Here is a 25,141-nt window from a genome sequence, read left to right as displayed (position 1 = left end):
GCCTCTGTGAGAACAGAACTTCCCATTTTAAGTGAAATGCCACTTTCTTGCCTATGAGGAAGGAAGAACCCAATAGCATTTTGGCAGAGCATCATGCCCAACTTTAATGGTTCAGCAGCATGTGTCCCATAGGCAGAATTCCTAGGGTGTTGAGCTTCTTCACAAATCTAAGATGCACAAGGTAAAAGGTTGGATATACAAAAAAAGCCCTGGTTCTAGAGGGCAAGGGCCTCAGTACAAAGTTCAGTTCTCTTATTTACTGTGTAAATTGGAGCAAGATACTCTCACATGTCTGGGCCTTGGTTTTCTCATCTGTAAAATTAGGGCATTGAACTGGGTGGCCTCTGAAGTCTCTTAAACTCTTCAATCTATAATCTTATGAAGATTAGATATTTGAAACAGAAAAGGGGGATGTGAAGGAAGGGAGGGAGGAAGGGAGGCAGGAAGGCAGGAAGGCAGGAAGGCAGGAAGGCAGGAAGGCAGGAAGGAAAGAAGGAAGGAAGGAAGGAAGGAAGGAAGGAAGGAAGGAAGGAAGGAAGGAAGGAAGGAAGGAAGGAAGGAAGGAAGGAAGGGAAAGGGAAAGAAAGAGAGGGAGGGGGAGAGAGAATCAGGGAATGCGTCTTACCTTCTTTCAAGGTACGAGTCATCACTGGAACTGAAAAAGTTTTCTGCACAATCTCTGTGCAGAGGCGTTTCTTTATCTTTTCCCTGAACACCCTGAGCTGCAGGAAGGATTCCAGGTAGATGGCATGCTTCCGAGGTGGGTAGGATGCTATGCTATCCAGGTGACTGCTTCCTGAAGCTTTCTGGATACCCAGAGCAAAGAGTGTGATCCCAGCCCGTCGGAGGAGAGAAGCTGGCTTGTCCACCTGATCTTGGGAAGAGCCTTCTGTGATGACCACAAGGTACTGCTGAACCCCTTGTGTAGACCGGCCGCCCCTCCGCTGAGTGAAGACAGCGCTGGTGAGGAAGTCCAAAGCAGCTCCTGTCTTAGCCTTGCCACCTATGAATGGCAACTTGTTCAAGTGGCTCAGGATTTCTGCCTGGCTCATTGGTGTGTCCAGACCAAACTCGAGCCTCGGCTCATCACTGTATAGTACCAGGCCAACTCTCACTTTGTTGGGGCCGATGTCCAGAGTCTGGATCATTTTCTCCAGGAACTCTAGGGCTAGCCGGAAATTCTCTAAGCCCATCTCACTCGAGGCCTCGACAAGAAACACAATGTCTGCCACAGCAGCACTAGTGCACACTGAAAGCAAAAAGCCATGCATGATCAATCAGTGATTGCTATGGTGCCCACACACACAATATGATGATTTAGAACACATGACACATCTCTGATGATTTAGAATTTAGGTCCAATTGTGGAGGTTTTTTTCCCCTTTTAAGACAAGGAAGGTAACTACAGATGATTCACATCCAATGTAACATCCTTAGAAATTTTCACCTTGAACCATATCCACACCACACATATAGATTATGGATGTCTGGAAAATCAATAGCAATATGCCTTTATATAACCTTCAGGTTTTCCTATGTTAGACTTCATTTCTTCAGTAAAATATATCAACCATGTCTCTTCTGTGAGCCATTTTGAAAGAAACTATGAACCCTCCATAGATTCTTCTTTCAAAAGGCCTCTTGGGTTCACCCCCTCCTCTCCTTTACTCAGTCCAGGACTTCATCACTTCATAGCTGTTATTACTGATATCCTGCTCCCCCATAGGATCTCATCCCAACAACAGAAGCCAGGCCTATTTCTGAGTATGAGTCACATCATGAAAGAAGATAGCAGAACAGATTAGTCCAACAATAATTTGCTTACAAGAAACACACTTGCAACAGAAAATTAAGCAGAGTTAAAATAACAAAGTAGAACAGAATCTATTCTATTCCAGTCAGTTTAAAAGGTAGTGCTAACAGTCATGATTTCAGATAAGGTAAAGGCAAAAATAGATGTAATTAAAAGAGATAAACAGGGAAATCACATTTTGCTAAAGTGGTAACAGACAATGAAGTAATATCAGTACCAAACATTGCACCAAATACTAGAACATCTAGATTCTTAAAAAAAAAAGTTAAATGAGTTATAGGGAGAAATAGACACTGAAATAATAATAGTAGAAGACCTCAATTTATGCCTTCTCAGATGTAGATAAATCTAACAAAAAAAAGACACAAAAAAGAAATGAAGGAGCTGAATAGAAATTCAGAAAAGTTAGATGTGAAAGTTCTCTGGAGAATAGTGACTGGGAAGACAGGTGAGCATTCCTATATCTCTGCTATGCATGTTACTTTCACAAAAACTGACTATGTATTAGGACACAAAAATCTCACAAACAATTATCAAAAAAAGAAGAAATATTAAATGCATCTTTTATGAACCAAAATACAATAAAGTAATATGAAATAAGGGGGGGTTTGAAGCAAAAAAAATTAAAAAGAAATTTAAACTAAATAACTTAATCCTAAAGAATGGACAGATCAAAGAACAAATCATAAAAATAACCCATAATCTTGTTAAGGATAAGGACAACAATGGGACAATATGACAAAATTTCTGGGATGCAACCAAAGCAATACTTAGGGGAAATTTTACGTCTCTAAACACCTTTATCAATAAAAAAGAGAGAAAGAATAGATCATCCTCTTCTTAATTTCTTATAGCACAATATTTTTTCTAACACCTCCATTAAGTATAATTTATTCAACCAATTCTCCAATTGATGTGAACCAATCAATTTCTTGTCATTTTTCTTTTTTGGTCCCACAGAGCATACAGCTATTAAAAAGATATAAAACCAATAAATTAAAATAAATTAAATAAATAAATAAATAAATTAAATTAAAAACCTCCAATTAAATATTAAAACAGAAATCCAAAAATAACAGGAAGATTAAAAAACTGAAAGCAAAAAAGTTCACTATTAAATAAAACTAGAAGCTTTAAAAAACAATAAAATAGATAAGCCATTAGCTAATATGATTTTTAAAAAGAAGAAAGAAGAAAATCAAATTGCCAGTATCAAAAATAAAAAGGGTAAATTCACAATCGGGGAAAAGAAATTATTAAGAACTATTTGTCTGTATTATATGCCAATAGAACTGATTTAAATAAATACCTAAATATTTATAAAACTATAAAATTCCCAGGATAAAAAAATAAATTTTCCTCTAAGTATGCTTTGGTTGAACCCCCAACATTTTGTCATATTGTTATTTCTATGATTTATTCATTGTTCTACCCATTCTTTAGGATGGCTATTTAGTTTCTAATTAATTTTAATTTTTGCTTCAAAAAGTCTTTTATTTGATATAATTTTATTGTATTTTGGGTTCATAAATATAATAGAAATTATATAATAGAAAACAGATTTATGTAATAGAAAAATAAATGAAACAAGACATAAATGAATTCCCAATGGAAAAAATTTTTTTTAAAATAACAGGACCAGCTAAATCTACTGGCAAATATTTTAAAGAAAAATTCTAAAAACATATAAACTGTTTGGAAAAAATGGGAAAAGCAGAACTCCTACCAAATTCTATCTATGACACAAATATAAAATTGGTATCTAAAGCAGAAGAGTCAAAATAGAAAAAGAAAACAATGGATAATTTCTCTACTGAACATTGAAGCAAAAATCTTAAATAAAATATTAACAAAGGAATTATAGGAACATGTTATAAAGGTTATATACTCTCAGCAGGTTAGATTTAAACCAGGAATGAAAAACTTATTCAATATTAGGAAAACATAAACATAATTATCCAAATGAATAAAAAAATGACCAAAATCAAACAATTATGTCAACAGATACCAAAAATGCTTTTAACAAGATATGATACACATTCATGTCAAAAAAAAAAACTACTCCTGGAAACTATATAAATACATGGGGCTTTCCTTGAAATGAAAAATTACTAAGTACTATAGAAATTTAAATTTAAATTTTTGCTTCAAAAAGCCCTTTATTCAATATAATTTTCTTATATTTTGGGTTCATAAATATAATAGAAATTATATAATAGGAAATAAATTTATATAATAGAAAAATAAATTTTGAAACTATAGAAATTTAAATAACTGTGGGACCATCTCACATCCATCAGATTGTAAAGTTGACAAAAAAGAAAAATGACAAATATTGTGGGGACTGTAGGAAAACAGATACTATACTATTGGTAGAGCTATAAACTGGTTCAGTTAGTCTGAAAAGTCATTTGGAAGCTTGCCAAAAAAAGTTGTTATACTGTATGTCTCCTTTGATCTGGAGATAGTACAACTAGGTCTATTCCCCAAAAAGGTCAAAGAAAGAGGAAAGGGATTCATACATACCAAATTATTTTAAGTAGCTTTTTTTTGTAGTGACAAAGAAGAAATTGATTGGTTCACATCAGTTGGAGAATGGTTGAATAAATTATACTTAATGGAGGTGTTAGAAAAAATATTGTGCTATAAGAAATTAAGAAGAGGATGATTTCACAAAACTAGGGGAAAGCTGCACAAAAGTTCAAAGAAATGAAAAGAACAAGGAAAATACTTTATTCAATAGCAACAATAATGTAAAGATAAACACTCTGATCACCACAGTGGCCCATAACTATTCCAAAGGATTGAAAAAAAAAAAAAGGATGACACTCTCCACCTCCAGATACAGAGCTGAAAAAAAATCAGAGAACAATTTTTTTTTGTTTTCTTTTCCTTTTCTTCCTTATTTTTTTTTTTGGTCATGTTATGAAATAAATATTCAGAGAAGTTGTAAGTAAAAGTATTATAAATCAAATCATGTTTAAATGTAGCAGAGAATCTTCCTGGTTAAAGAAAACCCATTGTGAATTTAAATGAATAATTAAAATTAAAATGAATAATCACCCTCAATTTATCTTTTGATTTAACAGAGATTTTTATCATTTCTCTATATAATAGATAAGGTATTCATGTAATACCCTTATTCATTGGAAACTTTATTAACTGAAAAAAGAAATAGCAAAGAAAGTATAAAGATGCTTTCCTTCCTGCACACTTTCCATCCCAAGGGAAATTAGGACACCATTCCCACCCCTCCCTGCTTTGAGGGAAGGTAGACTGTGCCTCCTCCATCTTGGAACTAAATCCCTCCCTGCCCCCAAGGTTAAAAGACCTGCACAACTGTAGCCAATATAGAAAGTCCCAATCTTCAACATGATTTGGTTCAACTGTGTGGTACTGACCAAACCTAGAGAGACCTGCACTAGAGTTAGCCCAACTATAGTCTCTTCCTCCCCAGTCCTCTCTTATCCCTACCCAGGGCTAGAACTACAAATTTACCCAAACTTTCCTCTTCTGAGGAACTTTTTACTAGAAAGTATTCTGTTCCTTGAGTAGGTGCAAGTCAAGGTATTACATTGATTTTGCTAGAAGCTTTCCTATTAACAGCTACTTGACCCATTGGATGTGAACTACTCCTTTCCCCCAAAAACATGCCATACCTGCTAAGGTTTCGTCACCCCTCTCAGGACTACGGTGCATCCGGCCAGAGCTTTCAAACACTTCCAGTACATTCTGCTGAAGTTGCTTCACTCCATCTTGTCCCTCAATCTCAAACACAAGGGGAGGAGTTGCCATGACCTCCAGTTCTCTTCTGTCAAAGTCTTGTATGCCAACTGCCATGACCACCACTCCCCTGCCCTTAAGCTTCTGAGCAGCTTCCAAGACTGAATCTTCTGACTGACCAGATGTGACCACCACTGCATACTGAGGGATGCCCTGGAGGAAGCGACTCCCTGCTTTCTCCTGGAAAAATGTCTCCTGTATATACTGCAGGGCATTTCCTGTTTTCCTGGCACCTCCTTGGAGCAGGAAATTCTGCTGGAGGTGGGTGATCATCTCATTTGGGTTCTGGTAAGTGTTGAGCAAAAACTCAGTGTGACCTTGGTGACCATACTGGGCCAGCCCAATCTGGTTCTTGTCACGACCAACCTCCAATATGTCAATGACTCTGAAAATAAAACTTTTCATCCGATGGAAACTGGCTGGTGATGTGCCCTTTGAGGTATCCACCAGGAAGACCACATCAGCATAGGGCCTGGTGGATGCTAGAGGGAGGTAAAGGGGGAAAAAGGATATAATAAATGTGGAAAATGGGTTTTTAAAATAACTAAGCACCAGGACTATCTTTCCTGAGAAATTAAGATAGAAGAAGTGAGGCTTGAACATGGGCAACCATATTGGCTCTGTCCCTCAGTTCCCTTTTTTTGTAAAATGAAGTTAAATATGCTTTACTACCCATCCTACAGGGTTGTTATGAAGAAAGCATTTTGTAAACCTCAAAGACGTGTGGAAAGCATGAGCTATTATGATGACCTAGTCAAATGCATACATGAATTATAATCTCTTCCTTTATGTATGCTCAGATCCTGCCCCCTCTTTGAATCTTCCTTGATATGCCTGGCTCTCACTAATCTCTTCCTTCTCTAAGTCCTCCTGTAGCTACATTTACCATGCATGCTGTCCTTTATAATAGATGCTTATTCTCTCATTTTTTTCACCTCCATATCTTAATTTTTCATCTGCTTTGTAAGCTTCTTGTAGGCAAAGGCCATGTTACATTTCTTTGGTAATGCCCTGCACAGCAGAATTGTGGTAAAAAATGTCATCAAAGAAATATATGTTAGTGAAATAAGATGAACTGGTTCTATGGTAAGAGAAAGGGTAAACAAGGGATGGCTCTCCTGTTCCATGGGTATACTTATGATTTCAAGGAAAATCACACAGAGTGGACTTCATGGATCTTACTTAAAGGCATGAAAAAAGAGTGGCACAAAATGCCAAGCATTAATGAACTGCAATCTGTATTAGAGGGGGGAACACCTACAGCAGTGAGATTACAGATGCCTTGGAGCAGTCTTCTTAACCCCTGGCACAGATATGGTATAACAGAGGGAAGGGAGATCAAGTCTCCTCATTAGAATACATTAATTTCCGAACACTATTGTTCTATTAGAAACCAGGAGGGATGGGAATTCAGGGAAGCCTGGAGGGATTTGCATGAACTGATGCTGAGTGAGATGAGCAGAACCAGAAAAACACTGTACATCCTAACAGCAACATGGGGGCAATGCTCAATCTTGTTGGACTTGCTCGTTCCAGCAGTGCAACAATCAGGGACAATTTGGGGCTCTCTGCAATGGAGAATACCATCTGTATCCAGAGAAAGAACCGTGGAGTTTGAACAAAGACTTTAATTTTTAATTTTAACTTTAATTCAGGGGAAAAAACCTGATATCTTATTGTTTGATCTTGCTATCTCTTATCCTTTATGTTTCTTCCTTAAGGATATGATTTCTCTCTCATCACATTCAATTTGAATCAATGTATACCATGGAAACAATGTAAAGATTGGCAAATTACCTTCTGTGGGGGTGGGGGGAGGGAAGTAAGATTGGGGGAAAATTGTAAATTCAAAATAAATAAAATATTTTTAAAAAATACATTCATTCCCACATGGTCTCAATTCTGATTGCCACTTAACTTCTCAAAACCATTATGAGAGCCTTAGTTTCCACACCTATAAAATGGGCACCAGAATACTTCTACCTAGTTCACCTGGTTGTTGTGAGAAAAGTGTTCTTCACATCTAACCCACTGTCATAATGGGAGATATTATCAGACACGTACAGAGCCCTCGTGACTCACTTCCACTCAGCACTTCCTTAAATGCCTACTATGTACAAAGTGCTATTTTAATAATTGATAATAGGATCCACCTATAAATCAATCAAGAAGCATTCATTAAGTGCCAACTATCATGTATGAGACACTGTGTTAGGCAATGAGGATATAAAATCAAAAAACAAAACAGTCTCCTGCCCTCAAGAAGCTTACATTCAAACATAACTATACAACAGAAGGGGATCTCAAAGACCATCCAGTTCAACCCCTTCATATTACAGAAGAATAAACTGAGACCCTGAGAGGTGAGGTAACTTGAGAGGGTGCTTAGGACTGTACAAGTTTTCAAAACAGGTCTCTGAGGAGAGGATCATTATTTGTAGACATTCTGATTCCGTGGCAAAAATTCAATGTTTCTAGAACAAGTTTTTACCATTCCCCAAGGAATCATGCAGAATCATGGGTGAGGTTGCCTTGACCAATTCTAAAATCCCAATATAAGGCTTTTTCTAATCCAGGAGTGAATTTAGAATTCATTTAGCTGCCTTGCAACTGGACTAAAGTCCTTCCCAATTCTAAGCTGGCAAACTGGCAGAGGATTTCAAAATGGCAGAGGATAAGCAGGGAACTCCAATCTACAGGATGTGATGCACACATGAACCAGGACCTACATACATCACGAAGCCACTTACACACATAAATAACAAGAGCTGACATTTCTATAAAGCTGTCAGGTTTGCAAAATGCTTTACTTTCATTTGATCCTCACAACAATCCTGAGAGCAGCTCCTATTATTATCCCTATTTTACAGATGAGGAAACTGAGAATGGAACCTCAAGGATCTCTTAATTTTAGCGATGAGGAAACTGAAGTCAAGCAACTTCTCCACTCTCATTCAGAGAGTTATGATCAGAGAGGCATGATTTGATTGATTCTAGACTCTTGATTTAGTTCTAGTTCCCCTGGACCACACATTTGGCTAGCCAAGGTCAAAGAAGGAGGAGGAAGAGGAGGAGGAGGAGGAGGAGGAGGAGGAGGAGGAGGAGAACAAGAAAAACAAGAACAAGAAAAGAGAGAGCAGAAGAGAGAGATGGATTGCCCGATGAATGATAAAGATGTATAGATAGAAGAATGGATGAATAGACAGATAATAGATAGACAATATTTAGTGTCCTAAAATCTTAACATAATTTTTAAACTTTAGCAACATTCTCATACATATATATATATATATATATATATATATATATATATATATATATATATATATACACACATATATTTGCCCTAATAACATACACCCAGACAACAACAACATTTTTTTCTCCTTTCTTGAGTGTAGGAATTATTTAAGTTTTTGCCTTTTTTGGAGTCTGGTGGTACCTTAGTGGATAGACTGCCAGGCCTGAAGTAAGGAAGATTGACCTTGCATGAGTTCAAATCAAACCTCAGACACTCATTAGCTATATGACTCTGGACAAGTCACTTAACCCTATTTACTTCAGTTTCCTCATCTGTAAAATGAGCTGGAGAAGGCAAAGGTAAACCACTCTGGTATTTTTGTCATGGAAACCCCAAACGGGGTCATGAAGAGCTGGTTATAACCCAAATGACTAAATGACAACAAAGTCTGTAGAATCCGGCACCAAAGGATGAGCCCTTGCTCTCTTAAAGCATCACCTGGGCATTGAGGTTACTAACAAGCATTATGTAGCAAATTAAATTTTGCATTTTCATATTATCTCATTTAGTCTTCCTGACAACCCTACAAGGTAGGTCTCATTTCATAAATGGGGAAATCAAGGCTCACAGATGTTAGGAAACTTGCCTGTGGTCACCCAGCTAAAGAAATGTCTAAGTCAGGATTTAAACTCAGGACTTCTTCACTCAAAATCCAGCATTCTATCTACTGCAAGAGGCCACCTACTTGGCCACAGTCATATGGCCAGAATGTCAGAAGCAGAACTTGAATCCAGGAGAACTGGTAGAACATGAATGCAGATCAAGAGACTTTTTCTTTAATTCCTTGATTTTTCTTGGAGTTGTTTTGTCTCTGTTTTCTTTCACAGCATGACTTTCATGGAAATATGTTTTGCATGACTGCACACATATATACATTTATAAAACATATCAAATTGCTTGTCTTTTCATTGGGGTCAAAAATTGATAAAAAAAAAGAATTTTAAAATTGTTTTTACATGTAATTGGAAAAAATTAAAAACTATATATAAATAGATAGATAAATGAGTGAATGAATAAATAAATAGATAGATAAATAAATGAAAATATGATCCTAGGTAGGCTGATATTAGCTAGGGTGATAAGAAGTTGAAAAAAAAGGAAGCATGAAGAGCTAGATATCAGGTTTTGTGAAGAAAGAACAAGAAAGAGACAGAGACAGAGACAGAGACAGAGAGAGAGAGAGAGAGAGAGAGAGAGAGAGAGAGAGAGAATGAAGAAGTTGGAGGTTCCTAAAGACAAACACCATGTATTTCATCTCTTTCCTGGGTCAGGCCTGTTAAGGGGGCGGGGTGCTGGAAAGAGATGCTCACCTTGGATTTGGTTCTCCACGGCTGAGCACAGGGTAGGAAGAATGTTACCAGAGAGACCCTCGAGGATGTTGAAATCTTCGATGCTAAAAAGGAACTTCTCTAAGGGTTTGCTAGCTATTGCCTCCAGCTCCCGGACATCCTGGATGTTGATTCCCACCACATAGATTGACACCCCTCCCTCCTTCAGCTTGTTGGCCGCCTCGGCCACCTCATCATTGGACTCCCCATCGGTCACCAGGATCACGATTTGAGGGACATTGTCCTTGGCTCGGCTGCCAGCTGATTCAGTGAAATAGGTAGTCCTGAGAAAGTCCAAGGCGTTTCCTGTTCGGGTCCCCCCAGTCCGGTAAGGGAGATTCAGGATCTGCTCCAGCACATCACTCTTCAGAGAAAACTGATTGAGCAGAAACTCCTCATAGGTGTTATCACTGAACTGGGCCAGCCCAATCCGGACCTGATCCCTGCCGATCTCAAGGCCTGACACCAAGGAGTAGAGGAAGCCTTTCACTTTCTGGAAGTTTTTGATGCCTATACTTGTGGAGCCATCCACCAAGAAGACCAGGTCAGCTACTGCTGCTTTTCTGCACACTGGAGTCAGGTGAGAAGAAAGGGGGAATGTTAATCATACAAAGTGGACCTTCTCTAGACCTGATATTCAGCAGCCAGGTGACTCTGAACAGCTGCCTTAATCCCTCTCTGCCTGGGCATCCATATCTATTCAAATGAGAAGGTGAATTAGCTTCCCTCACATGATAAATAAATCTCAAGCATACAACCTCTGAACTTGTTCTAGGATGAGAATCAAATGTACAAGGACACATTTTTTAAAAGACAAAAGTAAAATGATCTGGCCCCTACTTACCTCTTTGGTCTTATCTCACACCATGACCCTTCACACTGGACTGTGTTGGTTTCCATCCTCCCCTCCACAGCATGCCTTCTTTCATTCTAGAGGCAGCTGGATGGTACATTGGATAGAGAATGGTTCTGAAGTCAGAAGACCTGAGTTCAAATTCAGCTTGAGACACTATGGGACTCTGAGCAAGTCACTTTACCTGCCTGCCTCAGTTTCCTCAACTGTAAAATGGAGCTAATAATAGCATTTATCTGCTAATGCTGTTTTGAGCTGTTGTTCATGCTAGCCTTGGTACCTATAGTGACTTTCTGTTGGTGTTTCTCCAGTCCTTCAAGACCCAACTCAAAAATTACCTCTTTCATGAAACCCTCCTTATTTCCTCCCACCCACAGCCCTATTTAATGATCTCTACCTCATCACTCTTCTCATAGCTATAACACTCTCCTATTGCTGTTGTTTCAGTCATGTCTGATTCTTCCTGACCCACTTTGGGATTTTCTTCTCAAAAGCATGAGAGGACTTCACCATTTCATTCCCCCAGGTTACTTACAGATAAGGAAACAGAGGCAAACAGAGCTAAGAGGTTTGCCCAGGGACACCCAGCTAGTAAGCGTCTGAGGTCAGATTTGAACTCAGAAAGACTGAGTCTTCCTCTTTCCAAGCCCAGTGCTCACAGTTATTTGTGTACTTATCCTTTACATGCTATAACTTTCTTAAGAGCAGGGTCACACATCTATTAAATGCTGGAGGCAGGATTTGAACTCAGTCTTGTTGACTTCAATCCCAGTACTCAATCAGCTGTGCAGCCTAGCCACCTCTGAGGTTATTTCACAGACTCTCTGATGAAAGAGTCTTGAACAGGGATCTCAGAATTGCAGGAGGTCAAAGGGGGAAGGGACCTCAGGGGCCACTGGGTCTAGCCTGGGTCTGAAGGAGAACCTCCTCTCCAACAGCATTCCTAGCAAGCATCTTTGCAGCCTCAGCACCCAGTAGCATGATGCTTTCACACAAAACTAAGAGCTCACTAAATGTCTACTGAATGCATGGGCAATGAATGAATACCTTTTTAAATAAGATAATGACATAGATAAAGCACTTTGAAAACCTTAAAATGCTAATCAAATGGTGGCTTCCAGGATCCTCATAAGCTGAGATGCTCAAGGTGAGGGAAGGCGAAGAAGAAAGAAGGCAACATTCAAGAGCAAGATTCCACAGATTGTAGGAGTTCACAAAACCAAGGAGTATCTTTCATGAGGAAAAGAGAAAATGGAAATGAAGTAGGGCTATTGATTAAAACTGGAATCTAATTCTACCTTTTCTTTTCTTTGACTAGAGAGAACTCCAAGCAGTAGCCTTCCAGAAACTCCATTATAATCCATTTAAAGAGAAATAAAATACAAACTATTAAGCCCTTGGTACTTATTCTCAGTTATCAGGAAGAAATCCTTGACTATACACAGAAAACGTGTTGACAATTATTAATTGGTTCAATCTTGCACTAAGACTTAGGCAACCTCAAGAGATATTTTATACCTATAGACATCATTTCTTTCTCTGCTCTATGTAAGAGCTAGCACCCTTTTTTATTTACTTAGCTTTATTTTTGAATTATAATTAACCCATTACTGCCAAAGTTCCCATTCATTGTCCAGTTGGAGATGAAGGCAAAATTCAGATCACTTTAAGTTCATTTGGATAGAGCTTAATTTTTTTCCAAAAAAGATTCATTACCACATTCAGATCTATAAACCTCCATAAGGTATCCATGGAAAACTATAGATGAGCAGACAATCGTTTCTTAATTATCCTTCATTTTACAAAAGCCCCAACTACTTATTAAAATGAAAATGAAAAAATTATAAAAATATCACTAGCCATAGATAAAGCCATCAATCTCATCAGAAATCACAGAAGTGACTCTCACTGTCTAGATAGTTCTGCCAAATAAAATAAAACAAAATGCATATTAACATGTCTACAAAACATATTTTTCTGTGTTGATTAAAATCTTCAGACTCATTTGCTAATTTCTACCTTAATAGCTATCAGTTGCATTAAATAAATAAATATAAAATCACATATCCACAGTTCAGTGGTGGGAATACCTAGAGATATAGGAGAAATGCAATGCAATAGAAAGAATGTTGGTTTTGGAATCTGAAAGTCTGAGTTTGGAACTCAGATCTTCTTTTGATTAGCTCTGTCATCTTGAGTCTTGTTCTCTCTCTGACTATTGGTTTTCCCATTTGTACATTAAGGGGATAGGCTCAGATGGCTTCTAAGGTCCCTGACAGATACATATGATCCTATCTTTCACATTACTTTTTTTTTCACATTTTGTTAACTGTAGATTCTTCTGCCACCTTTTTAGCTTTTCATTGAGACTATGCAGCTACCTACCACCTCAAGGTTGTAATATATGATTATCTAGATCTATAATATAATGTAATCTATACAATATATAACATAAATAATATATAATAATTTAATATAACATATAATAAAATATCTATAATAAAATATAACTATTGTCTGCAAATAGAACCAGAAGATTATATATTACCATTTATCTGTGGCTTGACTGAGCAGAAGGTAGCTGCCAAGAGAATAACCCAAAACAAGGGTTGTGATGGATCCATGCCAGTATCAGACCTAGAAAAAGGAACTAGGATTAAGAAGTCTTCTAAAAGAATAGCAAGACCTTCATAACAATTGAGTAGAAATCAAGCCTCATTCCTTTGAGAATGCTGAGAACAAGTCATCTGCAAATCCAACATGAAAAGGATTTTTAAAGGCCCCAAACAGGCCCCCTTATAACTCAAATCTCTTAAAAAAACCCCACAAGGGGTTAATGGGTGGGTTAAGGGGACAGGATTCCAGTATCGCAGTCTTAAATAAGTAGACAGAAAATAAATATTTCATGAGAATTGTGCTTGTATAAAATAAAAATTCAGCAGCTAGATAAACATTTGTATCCACTTGTAAATACATTTAACTATCTCAGGACATCTGTCCTTGACTCAGTCTGAAAATATCTGTTGTTTCTCTCTGAAACATCTAGATGTTAAATTTGCTTCCTGCCCCTTGAATCCATCTCTAAAGGACTACAAGAAAAGCATTAATTTGTTAATTCCATCCCCATTTCCAGAATATACATAGTAGAAAGAACAGAATGTGTAGAGGGGGAAAACTGTTCTTTACTAGACTCTGGCTCCATAACTGACTCTACAGACTCCATCCTTTTCTGAGTATTCATAGAACCATCACCCCAGTCCAGGCTCCATCATTACTCTTGCCTAAACTATTGCAAAATAGTCTCCTGCTCTCCTAGTTTCCAGTCTCTGATCTCCAATCTCTCCTTCACACAGCTACCAAAATAATCTTCTTACTACTCAGATCTCACGCCATTCCTCTGGGTGAGAATCTGTAATATTTTCCCATGGTTAAGAGAATAAACTATAAACACTTTAGTTTGACCTTTAAGGTCCCCCCAAATTTCCCTCTGACTTATTCTTTAAGATTCATTCTTTTGTCTTTTATGCTAGTTATTCCTCAAATTTAACTTTTATTTCCAACCATTTATTCATCATTCCCTCTGCCAGAAATGTACTCACTTCTCACCTTTAGTTTTCTGAATTCCTGTGAAAAGTCTTAATTGATTTCCCCAGTTGTTAGGAACAGGAGTTGCCTCCTCAGACCACTTTATATTTCTTTACCAGTAGACATATTATACCTGCCCAGTAAAATATAATCTCCTTAAGGAGAGCACCCATTCCCTTTGTGTCTTTGAATACTAAAGTCTTTGTACTTCCAAATGGTTGCTGAATGTTCCCAACCAAATACTAAGTCAAAATGAGATAATATTCAGAACCTACTTGGTCCAGGGCTTGGAATGTAGTAGGTATTATATAAATACACGTTTGCCATTTTTCTTTAGAAAAGATCCTCTCCTCTGATCCCCTCCCCAGAGTAAGTCAAATCTGATTCAGGCTGGTTCAGGATCGAGTTTGGAATGAAATGAAGCATCCCTAGATCATCCAGGAAGTTCAGTTACCCACAGCATGGAAAGGAATATTCAGCAAGAACACAGGACTGATCCAGGTGACCATAGTTTCCCTGCCTCTGGGTTGGCCACATCACTCTGCTGGTCAGAAGGAATTGCTACTGACTCTTCTGCCCATAGAGTTTCATACTCGGACTGCCTGGAGGCTATTTAGTCCCCTCAGTCAATAATGTCTTGAGGATAATTTCAAATCCTTTAAAAAAAAAAAGGAGACTATCTGGGGTAGGTTTTGCTCTGACTACATCCTTTCTGTGCAAATTTTATACATAGATTTATTTGTATACATGTAGCCTCTTAAATTTTCATTTTTGTACTTTGTACCCATAGGGCCTAGCACAAAATTTAACACATAGTCATTAATTAATAAATACTAATTGATTGATTGTTGGATTGACTATGGATAAATAATATTTCTTTCTCTTTTGTTTTCCTAACTGGTCACTCTCACAAATATCGTCCTTTGTTCTCAAAGAGAACTATGATAATAAGAAGGAGATGTCATGACTTGCAAGTGAATTGGTTTTGAGTGAGGGGAGCTATGCAGAGTTATCAATCTCACTTTCTCTTCCAGAGTCATTGGCTAGATATGGATCAGGGTGAGTGGACACGACCCTAAGAGCAGTAGGAGGTCTTAGTCTTTTCAGACTAATATCTTTTCCAAGTCTCAGTTTGTCTACAGCAAAACTCATCAGTGTTTGTTAATGCTATACCAGTTCCCTCAACATTCAAGGTCATCCCTTCTGAGGTACAAGCGAGCCTATTTCCTGATCATATTATACCTCCTGCTCCAGCCTCTGCTTCCTAGCTGGCACTCCAGTGCCTACTCTAAAGCCCTGAGGTCCTTCCAGATGTAGCACAGATCCAGACCCACCACCTTGCTTTATGACCATCTTCATTTCAAGTCATTGTCTGTGTATTCTTCCCAATCTCACCTCTCTTCCATTTCTAGCACTGGAAACAATAATCAAATTACCATTTCCATTCCTGGAAAGAATGAGTCAATCAACTACTCTATAGTTCCATTTACCATCTTTTGATTTTCCAGCTAAGACTTTCTAGACTCTCATTCCCCTGAGAAGTACTATCTTCATTCAGGTTTTGGAAGGCAAGGACTGTCTTGGTTGTTTTGTATTTGTAACTCCAATACTTAACACAGTGCCCAGGACATATAGTAAGCACTTTATAAATGCTTTTTCATTCAATTCAATTCATTCATTCATTCAAGAGGAACCCTCTAAGAAGTATTTCCCAACCAGAAATATTGCCAGCTTTCCCAAGAGTCCACTTCCCTTAACAGGGGAAGCCCACAAAAGATTTGGCTATGAAAGGAAAGTAAGTTCATGTTCCAAAATATACTTTCAAACATATCTTCCTAAAGAGGAGATCACTTTTTTAAAAAATCCAAGTAAACAATATTTTAATTATAGCTGGAGATAATTCATTAATATCAAAAGTTTGGGGGTTAGCTAGGTCAGGTAGAAAATGAGTAGGAACTATTCTTCCAATATCTTCATTATTACTATTACCATTATTGTCACTATTATTCATGGCAATGAAGAATTAGAAGACTACAAACCAATAATTACTATTTTCAGCAAGGCCCAAATAAATCACAGCAATCAAGGGAGACTGCTGCAAAGGCCAACAGCTTTTGTAGACTCACATAACAGCTGTGTGTGTGTTTAATAACCAGGAGGTAAAAAGAAAATCACTGCATTCAGCACTCAATAGTAGTAATATCCTACACCAAATATACTCTGCATCGATGCCTACATTCTGGCATTGACTCTTTTGGCTTTAGCTGCTGAAGCAGTTTTAAACTACTTGACTGGATAAGAATGAGGATGAAGAGAAGAGCAACATATTCCATTAGTAGTGGGAGATCCTACAAGGGGGATGGATTATAGGTAAAACAGCATCACAAGATGACTATGGGTGCCTAATTTTGTTTGTTTGGTTGGTTTTTTAATCTTTTCACATTTTTAATTTTATGTTTTAAGATTTTAGTTTTTATTATATATAATTTTTCCAATTACATGTAGAGAGAAACATTTTTGTTGAAATAATTTTTTGTAAATTGTTTATAAAATAATCTTCCTCTTTCCCTTCCCTCTCCTTCCCAAGACAGAAAATTATCTCATATAGATTAAATATACTTACTTAATCAAGTAACTTAATTTTTAACTGGAATTTCTCCAGGAGTTTTTTAACTAAGGAATTTTTTTTAAACCTGCCTCAATAAGTAGGCATATTGGAGAGTAATCCATGGACTGAGTTGGAAGGGACCCCCCCAGATCCTCTAGTCTAAAAAGAGGGAATCAGAGCATAGTAGAATTTATCACCTCATCTTTTGGGGTCTCTGTGTCCTCATCTGGAAAATTAGAGAGTTGTATTAAATGATCTCTATGGTCCCTTCCAAATCTAGATTCTATAAACTTAATCCTCATTTAAATCCAATTCACTTGCATGTCATTGTAACACCTTCCTGATATCATGGACCTCTACAAGAACAAAGGACAAACAAGCACATTGAATGTGCCTCCTTCTCCCATTATCCTATGACATCCCTATTCATAATTTAAAACTAGACTCTACTGCAATTTCCTCCTTGAAGACATACTTGATCTTCCCTCTTCCCACAACCAGTCACTTTGTCTATACTTTATAATTTCTAGAATTTCATATTCTAGTTTTGGCAGTGGTGGCATAGTGAAAAATAGGAGGTATTTAAATAGTGTCATAAAGCATAGAGTGCCTGCCTGGAATCAGGAAGACTCCTCTTACTAAGTTCAAATCTGGCCTCAGACACCTAGCAGTTGGGTGACCCTGGGCAAGTCACTTGACCATGTCAGCCTCAGTTTCTTTATCTGTAAAATGAGCTATAGAAGGAAATGGTAAACCACTCCAATATCTTTGTCAAGAAAACATCAAATAGGGTCATGAAGAGTCAAACACAACTAAGCGACAACAGATAGCAAGAAAAGAGAAGAAAAGAAAAGAGAAGAAAAAAGAAAAGAAAAGAAAAGAAAAGAGAAGAGAAGAGAAGAGAAGAGAAGAAAAAAGAAAAGAAAAGAAAAGAGAAGAAAAAAGAAAAGAAAGGAAAGGAAAGGAAAGGAAAGGAAAGGAAAGGAAAGGAAAAGAAAAGAAAAGAAAAGAAAAGAAAAGAAAAGAAAAGAAAAGAAAAGAAAAGAAAAGAAAAGAAAAGAAAAGAGAAAAGAAAAGAAAAAAAAAGAAAAGAAAAGAAAAGTCTGGTAATCCAGAGCCCTGAATTTGATTCTTTCTCTATTCCTAACATGCTCTGATATTTGTCCTTTGTTCTCAAAGGAGACCACAACATCAGGGAGTTGATGCCATGACAAGCATGTGAATTGAATTGAAGTGAGGGATGGTTGTGCTAAGTCCTCAGCCTCACTTTCTCCTCCAGAGCCATCTGGGTCCAGTGGCCAGCTATGAATCAGAATGACTAGAGATGGTCCTAGTTGCAAGGTGATGAGGGTTAAGTGACTGCCCAAGGTCACACAGCATGCAAGTGTCAGTTGTCTGAGGCCAGATTTGAACTCCTGTCCTCCTGACTCCAAGACCAATGCTCTATCCGCTGTATCACCAAGCTGCTCCTAACCTGTTCAATCTCTTCAAGTTTCAATTTCTTCATCTATAAGGAGGCAGTACCCTCTTTATACCCTGACCACCTCACTAGGTTCCTGGGAGGATCAAATGAGATGGCACACTGGAAATAACAAAACATTATATAAATGTCAGCTCTTGTTATTTGTGTGCATCAGATCCCCCTACTAAACTGTATGCTCCATGAAGGTAGGGGCCATATTTTATGTAAACTTTATTATCACCTCAAACCCAGCAAAGCTAACGGTACAGTAAAGGAGATTAATGGAATGGAATGAAATGAGAAAAATAATGAAGCTGCTAAATTCAGGGAAAGAGAAGTCAACAGTAAACAGTAATCTCTTTCCTAGATAACCATTCTTCACCATTAAGTCATTATTTATTCAGTGTTTTAAAAACCACTGAATGGGAGTCTCAAACAAAAGCAATGCAATTTCCCATTCTGTCACCCAAGGACATGAGTAGGATCTTTCTTTTTCCTTAGCTCCAGGTAGGAATAATTACCAACCTCTTAACTCCAACAAAGCCTTTCAGAGACCAATGACTTGAGAGCTGGTGCCCTCAGGTCCCCACCTTCATACTCATTAACACTCACTCAACTCCAAATCAGCTTCCCAAAACCTAGTCCCACCAAGACCAGTCAGGTCATGGAAAAGTTAGGTCAACCAAACATTGAAAAGCTTTCTGGGACAGAATTAAGGAGCTCATACAGTACGGGTATTGATTTATTCCTATCATTTTCACTAAAAGACTTGTGCCCTTTAGGCTGTTTCATCTGATACACAACTTGGGGTTCATAATGACAATATTTCTAGCACTGCCACCTTCTTTCTAGCCTCTGTTTCCTCATCTATAGGATGAGAGTTACTCTAGATGACTTTTAAAATTTCTTCCAGCTCTATATTTTATCTTAAGATTCCCACATTTTTGTGATTCCCCATACCTTTGGTTTTTCAGTAAACTTTTCCATACTTATCAATATGAAAGGAAACAGATTCCAGAGTTTATCATAAATATATATTTAAGAAATAAAATAATTTTTCATTTAAAAAGTCATTTGTTACATAACTTTTTTCCACTAACAATGCTACTTTTGGAATTTATTTTACCAATATTGTGTAGTCACTTACTAGGTATTCCCTATATTCCCTTAACAAATTTCTTGTACCCCATAGAAGTAAATGTATCTCAGGAAGGAAATTCCTGCTTTAACTTATTTGAGTCTCAGAACAAACCCATGATATAGTTGTTGGTTTTACCCCATTTTTAGATGAGGAAACAGGATAAGAAATATTTTTGTAAGTATGTTTTATTTTTTTAGAAAAAAAATTTTTATTTTGAATTTTACAATTTTCTCCCTAATCTTGCTTCCCCCCCCCCCCCACAGAAGGCAGTCTGTTAGTCTTTACATTGTTTGCGTGGTAGACATTGATCTAAGTTGAATGTGATGAGAGAGAAATCATAGGATAAGAAATATTTTTTTAAATTGCCCACAGCCACAGAACTACCAAGCATTTAACATGGTATTCAAATCCAGGATTTTCTAGTTGCATGTCTAAACTATAGCCTTCAAAGAATAGAATGTTATTGGAAATATATTAGCTTTGTATCAATATAGCCTCCATGTAAATGAAATCTTCAAAATCTTAGGCCTAAAACTTCATTTCAGATGAGCACATAATGTATTGGAAGTTTGGCTGTGAGGGAAGCTGCCTTCTTACAATCCAAATGTTCTCATCCAGGTCAAGAAGTGAATTGTCCAGTTTTGTCTATATCCCAAATCTTCATCAAGAGCGTCATCCTTTTTTAAACTACTGGCTTCTTGGCTTTTGTAAAAAGCAACCTTATGACATAAACATCTGAGCATCAAGATTTAAGATAGTTATGTAACACAAACAGCCAAGGAATAATAATTTACTTTTCTCTACATTGTAACATTATAGACCACACATGTTTAGTAGAAAGAGCTGAACCAGCTTGATTTTTATATCTAACTATAACCTTTCTCACGAGCTTTCTCCTTTGTGAACTGCAAATATGTTGACCCTATATACATAGATCACTGAAGTTGTAAAAAAATTTCGAGTAGAGATAAATATTTTTAGAAAAATTAACCAGCTTTAGAAAAAAATAACTATAAGGAATGGTAGAGAAACCTGCAAAAACACAGGAACTTTTCAAACATCAGTCCCTAAGCAAAAAGTTCGTAACCGTATTTTTAGAATGGGTCTCCCCATCTCACAAGTCTGATCCAAATACTGGTCAATGGAGGAGCTTTTTATCTGCTCTGTTTCCAACTTGGACCATATCACCTCTCCTTTGGCAAGCCAGGAGCTTACCATATTGGTGCCAGACTTACTGCAGACATCATTTAGCTTAGTATAAAATAAAATATCTAGGTTTACAAAGGAAACTAATTAAACTAATAAAGATGTATTTTTTCCAAATTCAGAGACTGCCTCAAAAATCTATCCATTGACCTCCATTAGAACCACATACCTCAAATTAAGAACCCCTGCCTTAGAACATGATGTTTTGCATACCAGAAAAGGTTTATTTAATAACAAAAATTGAGAATGTTCACAAGGATGAAGATATAGCAGCTGGAGGCCCTTAATAAGACCACGGTACTCAATGAGCTTTTTCCTGTGCTTAATTGATAGATGAGATAACATAAGGACACATATATACCTATAATCAAACTTTATGCAAACTACATTCTTTATGTGGTTAATTTACTACTCTCATGTTTTAGGAATGTCGTCCAGTCAATGAATTGGAAAGGAGTAAAAGGTTCTTTTATTAGAAATTCAATAGCTTTTGGAAGTAGGTCAATTTGGGCTACCTACTCAAATACAGAGAAGTTTATGATATCAGACTACCTAGGTGACACATCACTACTGCCTACTTTTTATCCTCCAAAAGTAATGCAAAAAGTACATGATATTTTACATCATGGGAATTAAGCAAATAAATGCCTAATTGCATAGATGTCGATCCAAATCCTGGTTTCAACCAAAGTATCTTGTATTTCCTCCAAAAAATCCCTTTGATAACTTTGTAAACCATATCCTAATAACTGAAAGAAATCCCAAGAGTCATTGATTGTGCTCTTGTTGAGAGAAGCAAAGTTGATATTTTTATTTTATCTATTCTTTTTATAGCAAATTCAATCTAGAACCAAAAGTATTAACTCTGATTATCAATATTTCTTAGAGAATTTTAGGAATAAATGTTGAACCTGCAATTCCATTGGTTCAGTGGACTTCCAGGCGAGGAATCTCCATCAATCAATGCAAGTTGACGTTTTCCTCTTACTGTAGTCTTGCTGTCCTAGGGTCCTGGGAGGTAGGATAACATGCCCTGGGCCACATAAGCAGTAAGTATCAGAGGTGGGGCTTGAATCTGGGCTTCCATAATGTTGTATCTGATTAAAGAGGAAATTTCCTCAGTTCTCTCCATTTCCTCCATGTCTCCAAGGGAATCTGAACCAATGCAAAGTAGTTGCCATAAGAAGAGGCCAAAGGAACCTAGAAACTTCTCCAAAGTACAAACAGTTCATTCGCCTTGACGAGTAGAGAGGAACAGCAGCTCAAGACAATTCTGGTTTGGCATGTGTTTACTCATAAAACATTTAGGAGAAAGAAAACAAAATATGAAGGGGGGAGGGAAGGAAGTTGAGAGGAAAATAAGCCTGCAAAGACCGTGGTGTGAAATCAAGTTAAAATTAAAAATGCATAAGAAAATTTTTATTTGGAACTTTGGTGGCACAGTGGAAGACATCTTCATGCATTCAAATCCTAGCTGTGACCCTGGGCAAGTCACTTTAACACCGTTTGCCCCAGTTTCTGGATCTGTAAAAGGAAATGGAGATGCAAATGGCAAATCACTCTAGTATCTTTACCAAGAAAATCTCCACTGGGGTCACAGACAGTTGGACATGCCTGAAACAAAAGAAGAAAGAGGAGGAGGAAGAGAAGGAGGCTCTTTCCTCAAAATGTCTTGGAGATACAAAGCATGTTCAAGCCCACCACGGAGGAGCATTCTCAATAAGGGAATCATTTGACCAAGAAGGTGTCAACACACCCAGTCCATACTTCATGCATACCTATCCTTGGAAATAATCTTCACATAGCTGAAGGGGCTCACATACATAAGCAGATTTTTCAGAACAAATATCATTAAACGTAAAATTCTGAACTACAAATCAATGGGTCATCTGGTCTAAACCTCTCTTTTTACTGTTGAAGGAACTGAGACCTCCAGAGATTAATCCTGAGTCCAAAGGCATAAAGCAATAAGCAGCAGATCCAGGGTTTGAACCCAGATTCTCTAGCTATAGATTCAGCCCTCTTTCTACTACACCAGACTTCTTCCTTGGATCATCCAGTCTTATTGCTGCCTGTATGACACTAAAACAACCAATCAATTCAATGAAGAAAAAAATGATCACATCTTTTGAAACATATATATGTATAAGCTTAGTTCTGACCACATTTTTCACTCTTCACTTGATGGTACTGTCATTGAGTTGGCACAGTCTAAGTGTAAAAACAGCTAGATTTGGCCAATATATCTTTACCCAGATGGCTTCTGGTAGAATTTTTGACTAATAGGACACATAAACGACATTATGTTATCATATAAATTGACCAAAAGCAATACTTTGCCAAGAGTTGAAAGAATCCTGCAATCCAAATATTTCCCTTATCTCAAATATTATAATGTCAAAATTCCTTTATTCTTCCCAAAACAAGGAAAAGACATACTGTTCCCATGCTAAAAGCTCTAAATGTCCTAACCAATGAATAAAAGGAATTTGGGGAATCAGGGAATTCCCATGAAGCAGTATTTTGAAGATTTGAGATAATAAAATGGGAATCATGTTTGGTTTTTTTCCCTGTAAATTTTGATGCCAGATTTAAAAATTTGCCTATATCAAAAATCTAAAAAAATTAAAATATAATTGATTGGATGAATAGAGTTAAGCATGGGGTATGAGTACAATTAAAAGATAGGAACTCTAGACATAATCTCATCTAAAAATCTCTATTTTATATATTAAGAAACCAAGACTCACATAAAGTCATTTGAATTTGTAACTGCCAGTGACAGGATTAGCAGTCAACTATCATGACTAAATGCATCACTGTTTTCAATACACCATGAAAAAATTAATATTTAACTTAATCTTTCATTACTGCAAATGTGTATGGGCAAATAGGGAAGAGAATTCAATCACAACTCTGTCCTTTCCCCCAACCCTGGATGCTCTAAAACTTCTCTATCACAAAAATGAAACTAGGGAATGAATTAGTGAGGAAATATACCCAAGATTCTTATGGAATGTTTGGGGTTAATACTTATTGCATGTATATTTTTAAACAGTTAATAATATTCATAGATAATGCATACTAGCAGGAATGTTAGGTGATTATTAACTATGATAGACTTGCACATTTCAGCAGTATAATAATCAAAGACAATTCTAAAAAGCTTGATTTGGAACATATCATTTATATCCGAAGGAACTGTGGAATTTAAATGTAGACCAAAGTTTACTATCTTCAGTTTTAAAAAGTTGTCCTATATATTATGTCTTTGTTCTCTCCAATGATTTTTTCCATTTTGATTTGATTCTTCTTTCACAATATGATTAATACTGGATCTATATTTTGCATGTTAGATTGCTTTCTATCAAGGGGAAGGGGAAGGGAGGGAGGGGAAAAAATGTAAAACTCAAAACCTTGCAAAAAATGATTGTTGAAAACTACCATTACATGTAGTTGGGAAAATAAATTAATAAAATATTTAATAAAAACAGACAAACAAAAAAGTTCATAGATACAAAGCATACATTCTATTTAAGCCCAAAGTAGTCCTGGAGCTATTAATCAACCAAACTCCCCTCTTGGAATCTGCAAAGCCCTTCATCTTTTGTTTGGGTTAGAATAGTATACTTCTGCAAACCTCCAGAAAGGGCTCATTTTCTCTAATTTTTTTATCTTTCCTAAAATACCACTAAAAACCCTTCATAATCCTCCCTAGAATTCAAGTTCTATTTGGTAATTTTCCTACCAGCTCTACTGCTGCTCTCCATACTCCCCCAAACCATGAGCTAAAACAACACAAGGGAAATGAAAAGTCCAGATTAATTCAAGATCTTACTTGTCTTGTGCTGAAGGACTTTTTTAGCCTGACTGGTTCCTCTACTTCAGTAGAGAATAGAGAAATGAGCCAAAAAGGAAGTTGCTTCTCTTCCTATAAACTATGCAAACCAATTCTCAGGAATAATTTGAGTGTCCCACAGGAAGACCATCTTTCCCAGTCTTCTTCACTGCCTGTGTGTTTGATGGCTCTAAGTACAAGATAACTTCCCTCTCTCTACCTT

At 37.0% G+C, this 25,141-nt stretch overlaps 1 protein-coding gene across 1 annotated transcript in view; it reads right to left on the bottom strand.

Moving 5' to 3' along the window:
* LOC141494023 (collagen alpha-4(VI) chain-like) overlaps positions 1-10,799 on the bottom strand; it is a gene marked incomplete at its 5' end in the record, with an annotated part of 103,895 nt that extends 93,096 nt beyond the window's left edge. The window contains 3 exons of the mRNA XM_074195212.1: positions 626-1,249; positions 5,473-6,078; positions 10,208-10,799. Of these exons, the coding sequence (XP_074051313.1) occupies positions 626-1,249; positions 5,473-6,078; positions 10,208-10,799 (1,822 nt within the window). The remainder of the gene's footprint in view (positions 1-625; positions 1,250-5,472; positions 6,079-10,207) is intronic.
* Positions 10,800-25,141: the final 14,342 nt, after the last annotated feature.

This window comes from Macrotis lagotis, chromosome 7 (assembly GCF_037893015.1).
Source record: "Macrotis lagotis isolate mMagLag1 chromosome 7, bilby.v1.9.chrom.fasta, whole genome shotgun sequence".
NCBI classification, from domain to species: Eukaryota; Metazoa; Chordata; class Mammalia; order Peramelemorphia; family Peramelidae; genus Macrotis; species Macrotis lagotis.
This window is presented reverse-complemented; position numbering and strand designations above follow the sequence as displayed.